Source organism: Lagopus leucura, unplaced genomic scaffold (genome assembly GCF_019238085.1).
Source record: "Lagopus leucura isolate 7727_CA_CO unplaced genomic scaffold, USGS_WTPT01 Super-Scaffold_100016, whole genome shotgun sequence".
In the NCBI taxonomy this organism is placed as follows: Eukaryota; Metazoa; Chordata; class Aves; order Galliformes; family Phasianidae; genus Lagopus; species Lagopus leucura.
The window spans coordinates 14,330,769-14,339,624 of NW_024962270.1; the positions used below are offsets into that span (position 1 = coordinate 14,330,769).

Sequence of the window (8,856 nt, forward strand, 5' to 3'; positions counted from 1 at the left end):
CAGCTTCACTGTTTAGCAGCCCTACTCAAAGAAGGAAGCAAAGCATTCCCCCCCAGATGCAACCAGTGGGGCATGCACTGCTGCTCGGATGGAGCGGAGCAGTGCTATGAAGTGCTGCTCCTCCGCCGTGTTGAGGAGCTCATCTGTCACTGAAAGGAAGCATGCTGCACATCTCTAGAATTAAACTTTTTATTTTTGCCATAGAAAGCTCTAAGAACTAATATCAAGTATTGATTAATGAAAAGTAGAACTTTAAAAAGTACGTTAAAGAAAGGCTGTACAAGTATATACATTCCAGACGTGGCAAAAGTTAGCAGTGTTTCACATGGAACAGTTCATAGGTAACAGCTGTCGAACTCAATGCTCTGTGTAGCTGTTCTGCATCTTCCTAAGCTGCATGCCTTAACGGGACAAAATAAATGAGCAGCCGGTTTTTTTAATCTCCGTTTTTATTTCATTCTTTTACTGGAATGCTCTGGTATGAATCTCCAAAGAAAGCACACGGTGCCGACGCAGCCCCCGCCAGGACATTGTGCAGCACATCCGCTCGGGTTGCTGGCTGTGTGAGAATGGCCGTGAGGTTTGCTACTGCACCTCTGAAATGGTCCAGTTCTATGCTAGTGGTTTCTCAGATTCCATCTTTTCCTTTCCTTCCCCCAAGGCCGATTTCCTAGGAGTCGCGTAACGCCTTTCATTAAGTTAGTCTGGAAGCTTAATGTTAAAAACAAACAAATACAAGGGTGCGATAGCCAGAAATTTAAATACAAACGCTCGTGGCCCTGTAAAAAAAGTTTAAAAAGAAGGGATCTGATGTGTTTCCAAATCAATAAATAGTGAACTTAAAAAAACAACGCTTTATGTGACCTCTGGACTTTGGATTTCAAAAATCACTTCCAAGGAAAACTGAAGACCCTGAGACACATGCACGCACGAGTCTTCTAGCAGAAATACAGTTACAAAGCCCTAATTTTCCAGTTTTCCTCCAAAAAGAGACCTTTAGTAGGCACAGTTTAAAGTTTTTTAGTACATCAGCAGCAAATATTTGTAGCCACTATTTTTCAGTACAACTGAATGCACACTCTGCAGTGCGTGCTTCGCTCCACACGTGTCACGTCCACAGCAAAACCATTGCGTGTGTCACGATGGTAAGTTCAAGACATTCCTATGTAGCATGCAGCCAGCTGCTCTGGGCAGTCGGTACTTAACTCTCGTGAGGCTGCTGAAATGCCATCTCAGACTACATCCAACACGTAGCATCTGAAGGCAAAACCCCTTACATTCAAAGGGGCTGTGACACGTCTGGAAAACAACCACACATGTAACATGTTTGGCCTATGGAACAGAAGTGCTGAGTATCACGTGTAAAAAGTAAAGATTCTCCTCTTCCTCCCACCTTTCCAGCACCCCTTCTTATGACCCAAGCTGTATTTGAACCATTTACCATTTAAATGCCATGCATGTCTAAAATGCATGCCTAAAACCTTAACACTGAAGGTCAGAGGATCAAGATGCTTACGTGAAACATGAAAATAAAAAGCTTTAAGCAACGAGAGCAATGATAACTAACTAGTATTATGCACAACAGCCTTCCTCAGTAACTGCCAGAATTCCTGAACAGCTTTCATCTCGCCATTTAGAAAAACGCAGTACGCCACTAAATCTGAAGTGCCAGGCTACGACTGCTGCTTTTCTCAGGCCTCCATCTCTTGCTCCTTTTGGATTTCTCCTGATTATTTTCTAACTGTCCGAGAACGTAAGGAGAAAAAAAGGAGCAACAGAAGCAGCCTGTAAGTGCAAACAGGTGACAAGCAGGCGATTGCAGAGATGATACAGTGGAGTATGAGGGCAGGCATTTTCTGAACATCAGTTACATCATTATCATAAGATTACACCCCCCAAAAATGGGAGAATTAAACAACAGAATTCCCGTTCCACCTAAAGATCTAGCCAAAGACGCACAGGAGATCCTCAGCAGCCTCAGCACTGATGCAGCACTCAGAGGATTTCTCCATTCTAAGTAAATTTCAAAGCCTTTGGGTATCATGGGGACGATCACTTGTTTTTATACCACACTGAAACCTTTCTAAATGGAGAGGGGAAAAAAAAAGTTTATGAGTGTTCTTGATTCCTCCACTACTGAGTACTTTTTTCCCTGATAAAAAAAGAGTGAAACAGAATGGTCCAGTGACTAGCCCACCTACCATCCTGTAATCCAACACAATTAAAAGCGTGTTCGAGTTAGACCAAATTGAGCATCTCTCCTTGGCAGGAATACCTGCGTGAGGACAGATGATTCGTATTGCTTCTAAAAGCACAGTTCAGATGCTAGTTAAAAATGCACTGCTCCAAACTACTGGATCAGTCATTTTGGACCCTTGTGGTAACACGCTATTCAGAACAATAAGACAATGGTTTGATATTGAAAACATTACCATAGAAAATCTTACTGTTTTCTTCATGAATCATGAAGCACAATTCAGCATTAAAGTGCTAAGATGAAAGAAAGGGTTTATCTAAGTATGGGTACAGGAAATACCTTGAATTACTTTAGAAATCAGATTTCTCACTCTTTAGGAGAAAGCTGCACCTTTTTCCCTGTGTTCTGATCAAAATGAACATACTTGCAAACACTGCCAGCTCCTTGGAAATGTCTTAATCTGTGTTCAAGTAAACCTTCCAATGAATCGCTTCCACAAATGATTTGCAGCTACTAACGATCCATCTAAGCACTACCATTTGATGAGTTTGTCAAACAGGTTCTCGTTGTTCTCACTCTGAGCAATTTGTTTTTTAACAGACTGTTTATAAAAACTGCACTATGTACTCACTGAAGCCTTTTCCCAGCATGTAATGCATGTCAGTAAGATTCTGGTATTACAAACTCAAATTCAGTACTACCCTCTGATTGATTTTGCTTAAAAATTGCATCATTTCCCTGCGGAACAAAAATGTCATCCCAGCTCATTTGTTTGCCTGGAGCATTCGATGCCGTTCCCTCAGTGCCGTTCTTTGCTGCGTCAACGCGATACACGATCCTGTTCTCGTTTATTACCGGCAGGCTGCTCGAGCGATCGGAGATGTATGCGTACTGTCTGATCTGCAAAGACTTGCAAGGATTCAGTCGATACAGCTTGGTATCTCCCGAAGGGTCCTGGCTGTGAACCGACCTTATGTGAGAGGCCATGATCTGGTAGTTGATGAAAGACTTGCCGCACGTCAAGCACTGGTACCTCCGCTCACCAGTGTGGTGAATTTCATGCTTCGTCCGGTACTCTGCAAGAGGGAAAACCTTATCACAGTATCGACACGGATACTTCTTCTCCCAGGAATGAACATTGAAATGTCTCCGTAAACTCGTCAGACACACGTACGACCTCTTACATACAATACAAATGTAGTAGACCCTTCCATCCACGATCAGCTCGTAATGGTCATCGTGCTTTACTTTCATGCGTTTCCTGCTTGAGGAATCGCCGTCAGACGTTCTAGGGGTTTCCTCAGGCTTGGCTTTCCCTTCCTCAGGATCATCCTTAATCGGAATGACTATGTCGTAAGTGTCCTCCCCAATATTTGCATATACCTTGCAGCCTGTGGACAAGCCTTCTATTTCAGTTGCCGTATCTAACGTTATGATTTTCTGCCCTTCTCCCGCATGTTTCGACGCTATACCTGGACCGAATTCCTTGTTGTCTCCAGTAAGGACATCTGAGATTTTTATTTTAAATTCTCCAGGTTTAGAAGATTGCTCTTGTGGAAACTTAACAACCTGTTTTTTCTGTACTCCAGATCCTTCAGAAGTCGCCGCTTTGGGTACAGAAGGTTGCTGAACCGAAGAGCTGTTGCTGGCTGAACTAGGACTAGAGGAGCTGATGACATCATCATTGTCTTCGACCACCTCTTCTATATCAACAGCAGCTGTTTCCACTTCTGTTGAGGGTCCTTTCTCAGAAGGCTTCTGGCTCTCCTCAACCAAATTAATCGTAGGGGGAACGTGCATCTGATGCGAGGAGCTGACGCTGGCTGAGGGGTTAACTGGAGGCCGATTCAGCAAAATGAGCTCAGTTGTCGAATGCTGCGGTGTCACAGGGACAAGCGACTCAGCACTTGACAGTGCTTGGTTTGGATTCAGCTGATTAGCACAGGAAGTAAGTTTTTGAGTTGACGTGGTCAAGAGCGGGGAGCCACCACCACCACACGATTTTTGGTCAGAAACTCCAGGCGCATTTGGGCAAGGCTGGTTCTGGATTGCAGCATTTGCGTCTTTAGTACATTCTTTAGGGGGAACAATCTCAGAGCAAAAGATGACATCATCATCATCATCTGAATCAGTCACTGTTATTTTTGGAGTCTCGTAGGCTATGCCATGTAGAGAGAACGATTCAGTTATAACTGGCATCCAACCCGTCACCTCTCGACCCTCCTGCCTGATGGCAGGTACTTGTGTTTCAGCATCCTTTTGAGTGGGGCCAGAAGATGAAGTTTCTGAAGCACCATCTTTGACCTCACCTGGCACGCTCCTTCCATCACATGGAGTTACGGACAGATCAGCTAGGAATTTAACACCCAACTGTTGTCCCGATTTAATCAATTCATCAATTAAGTCGGCTCGAACAGAGATTATTTTGGAACTATACATATAGTTAAGTATTTCCGCAAAAATCTCAGCTCTCACAAAGCTCAATTCAACTACTTGCCCGGCCACCGACAAAAGCTGATGGAAATACGTGCTTGAGGCAGAAAGAATGTTTCTGTGAGCTCGAAACTTCCGGTCCTCCACGATAACAGTAACATCACAGAAAAGCCCATGGCCGCGTTGTTCGTTCAAAGACTGAAGGAGCAAACTAGAATACTGCGTGTCTGTTGCAGAAATCAGTTTTTCCCCCTCCATTCCTGTAAAAAGAAAGTAACAGGGATCAAGCAAAACCACAGATGTAGAGCTTTAACTGCACGACAGTATTTCCGCGTTTACAGTTTACTCCATCCTCTAAAAAAACAAACCTCAGCGTGAGGTGTTGTTCATAAGCTCGTACATCAGGGCGCCATGCAGATGCAGTGTTTGTCCACACGAGGCACGAGCAGTCCTAAACATGCCCTCTGCTCCTGCCAGGCGAAAAGCCTGCAAATGAGGTAAATTTGAGAAGGAAGAAGATGCGAGACCGGGCTTCCCCGAAAGGCTGAACATTACAGGCATCTGAATGTATTCCATGCAGTTACGAGAAGCTCAGGAGCACCCAGCTCTCCAAGGGCCGCGCAGCGCGAGCGGGGCAAGCGGCCACCTCGATGGGGCGGGCAGCCGCCGGCCCTTCACCTCCGCTCCCCACAAGCGTCGGTTTCGCCCCTCTTCACGCAGCTCGGCTCGTTCCCGCAGGAGGCCGCGGCGCGGCGGCAGCGCGGTGCAGAACCGGCCCGGGCAGCGCCTGACCTCGGCGCCCCAGAGGCCGCGAGCGGACACGGCGGCTCCCCGCTCCCGGAGCCCCGCGCGGCTCAGAGCGGGCCAACGGCCGCCTAGCGCCCGGCCCCGAGCGCCCGCGGCCCAGCGCCGAAGGGGCCCCGCCGCGCGGCCGGGCCGTGCCCGCCGCCGCCGCTTCCTGCTCGAGGCGAGGCGGGCGGAGCGGCCCCCGGGGGCGGCGGGAGCAGAGGAGAGGAACGAACCGCGGCGCGGGAATCGCGGCGCGAGGAGCAGGACCGCGGCCCGCCTTACCTGGCACCCGCCGCGCCGCCCCGCGCTCGCGGGCACCGGCCCCGCCGCGGCCGCCGCTCTTCGGGCTCGGGCGCTGCTCCCCGAGTGCAGCCGGCAGGGGGCGCTGCGGCGCGCTGCCCTGCCCCGCTGGCCCGGCACTCCGCCCGAGCGCGCTCGGCAGCCTTCGGCTCCGCGACCCGAACGGCTTCGACAGCCTTCGGGAGCTCTCGGGCCGCGACAGGGGGGATCGGCCGCCGCGTCCGTCGAAGCCTCGGGGCGGCAGTCGACCTCGACGCTCCCGCCGCCTCGCTGTAGCCGCCCAGCCCTTGCCCTGCGTCGGGTCGCGTGCGCAGAGCCGCGGAGGCACGAGCGGCGCCAAGAGCCCCGGCGTCTCGGCAGGAGGCACGGCCCCGCTCGTGCTGTGTGCGGGGCGCCACGGAGGAGCCGCGCTCACACGTCCTGACGCAAAGCGGCTCCCAGGCACGGCCCGCGGGCGGCCGTCCGAGCAGCCTCTGGAAACGGTGCTTGTCAGTGCTCAGAGAGCACCGAGATCACACCATGCTTCGTCTGCGGTTCCTGATCTGCTCTTTTTGTTCCTACATACTCCACGGCTACAACGTGGGGTTCTGGATGTTTCTGAAGACTCAGATCTGCCAAGCCCTGATCGCTGAAAAACTGAACATGAGCCAGCAGTGTGCATTGCAGCTCGGAAAGCAAATGGGATCCTGGGCTCCATCAGCAGAGGGGTGGCCAGCAGGGACAGGGAGGTGATTGTCCCCCTCTACTCTGCTCTTGTGAGGCCCCATCTGCAGCACTGTGTCCAGGTCTGGAGCCCCCAGTACCAGAAAGACAGGGAGCTGTTGGAGAGGGTCCAGAGGAGGCCACAAAGATGATCAGGGGACTGGAGCACCTCCTCTACAAAGACAAGCTGAGGGAGCTGGGCTTGTTCAGCCTGGAGAAGAGAAGGCTGCGGGGTGACCTCATTGCAGCCTGCAGTACCTAAAGGGAGCCTGCAAACAGGAGGGGAATCAACTCTTGGAAAGGGTAGATAACTGCAGGACAAGGGGAAAAAGTTGAGGGAAGGAAGATTGAGGTTGGATGTCAGGGGGGAAGTTCTTTACAGAGAGAGTGGTGAGGTGCTGGAACAGCTGCCCATAGAGGCTGTGATGCCCCGTCCATCCCTGGAGGTGTTCAAGGCCAGGCTGGATGGGGCCCTGGGCAGCCAGGGCTGGTACTAAATGTGGAGGTTGGTGGCCCTGCCTGTGGCAGGGGTGTTGGAGCTTCATCATCCTTGAGGTCCCTTCCAACCCAGGCCATTCTGTGATTCTATGTGATTCTATGAAGCGCCTTCCGTCACTGCCAACCAAAACCATCAGCACACCTGACACCAATGACAGCAGTCCCATCAGCAATGAAATGGTCCTGCCCAGCCTTTGGAGCCCTTCTGGGGAGAAAACCCCTGTACCATGCCCACTCCGTGCCTCTGCACAGCCTGCAGCAGAGCTGCCTCTTTAAAGAGAGGCCTCAGATCAAAATGTTACAAAACCAGTTTCTGTTTATTTCTAAGCTTTTCCTGAGAGCTGAGCAAGGAAAAAGAATAACAGGAAAGAATAACCAGGGGGAAAGGCAGGTTCTCCTTCCTCATCCAACGCTTCCTTTGATTTGTGTCCTTTGATACAGGTCTTCAGTCATCTTTATACAGAAAGTTATATTTGATGAAAATAACATGATAAGCATTTTTTTTAATCATCCAAAAATGTCTGATTAAATTAAACCATTTTTTAGCCTTTCATCCTTCAGATTTAAGGAGTTTCTTCTCCTCACTGTCAGTCCCCTTTCTAAAAACTAACAGGAGAATGTACAGATATAGAGAAGCACTGATTTGGAAGGAGCAGTGCTCTGGAATTCTCAAAAACGAGTTCTGAACTCCTTACCATCTGGCCCAGCAAGGCCTCTTTCAGATTAGCATAGAAAATGGTGATTTAACTCACATAAAAACGTATACAGCGACAAATTAAATGAAGCATTTTTTTCTAAGATGTTGACAAGAAGGGCATCTAGAGCGTACAACTTAAGGTGGTGTTCAGGTAAAGGGGGTAAGAATTACAAAGCAGCTCTTATTTTGATGCATGGAAAAGATGCATGGAATGGGGTCTCTACAAAAAGGAACTAGAAATGTTGAGAAGTGACATGCAAGCTTTTGAGAAGGGAAATGAAGTTCAGCACCAAGTTGTCGGTTAAGCAATTTGAAGAGGCCTCTTCTTTTTTTATAATGGAAGTTTGTGGGAACAAGAATTTGTTTTAAAGACTTGTTTTAAAGAGAGAGAGAGAGAGAAATGTTCTCTGTCATGAAAAATGTGTTTTACATTACAATAAATCACACTGGATGGATCGGCCAATGAACTTCTGCTTGGGCACTTCAATAAAATCCAAATTAAAGAGTAAAAAAGCTTTCAGGAACAGAGATGTGATTTCACTGTGGAATTTCAAATGTGTCTAAAGTGCCAATTCCCATCATTCATCCTTCAAGGGATTTTCAGAAAGCGTTTTTTCTGACAATTCTATTATATAAAGCCTCACACAACTGAATTTACAGCCCAGTGACACTTTTCATTGGCCGTAGCAGCAATTGCAGGTGCTGTTACACGCTGTGTATGCACGGCTTGTATAACCTGTGTGTAAAAATGCTTCACTTCACAGCACCGGGCAGCAGAGCTGTGCAATACTCCAGATATCCCAGTCCTCGTTTTGCCAGTGCAGGCACTGACGTGGAGGCACCCACTGCTCCGCCCGGCGCTGAGCTGGGCAGAATCCCACAGCACGGCCTCAGCTGGCACAACAAAAGCCGCTGCAGGCCCCCATCTGCCTCGTTCACACGACCCTGCCGCGAGCAAACGGCAGCCACGCGGCGCCGCGTAAATAACAGCCGTATTGCGGCTGGGCTGGGCGGGCGGCAGCGGGCAGCGCTCGGGCACGGGGAGCGGCGGTTCCGTCCGGCCCGTCCCCGTGTCGATGCGGCCACGCGCACCCGCGCTAACACCCGTGATCGGCCTTCCTCCTCGGTACGGACCCGCGGTGGCGATGCGGGAACGAGGCCGGCCCACGCTGACAGCCGTTCCGACAGCGGCGAGGGCCGGACCGACCCGGAACAGGCGCGAGAGCAGCGCGGGGAGAGC

At 49.8% G+C, this 8,856-nt stretch overlaps 1 protein-coding gene across 1 annotated transcript; it reads right to left on the reverse strand.

Annotated features, from left to right (window-relative positions):
• Positions 1 to 173: 173 nt before the first annotated feature.
• Positions 174 to 5,278, reverse strand: ZBTB33 (zinc finger and BTB domain containing 33). Its single transcript, XM_042876857.1, has 2 exons — positions 4,999 to 5,278; positions 174 to 4,890 (listed from the first exon to the last, which is right to left on the reverse strand). The coding sequence occupies exon 2, from the start codon at positions 4,886 to 4,888 to the stop codon at positions 2,858 to 2,860; it is 2,031 nt and encodes a 676-aa protein (XP_042732791.1). The 5' UTR covers positions 4,889 to 4,890; positions 4,999 to 5,278; the 3' UTR covers positions 174 to 2,857.
• Positions 5,279 to 8,856: the final 3,578 nt, after the last annotated feature.

What these genes read in the sequence shown, in the direction of transcription:
- ZBTB33 (XM_042876857.1), bottom strand. Translation starts at nt 4,888, where the DNA reads ATGGAGGGGGAAAAACTGATTTCTGCAACAGACACGCAGTATTCTAGT.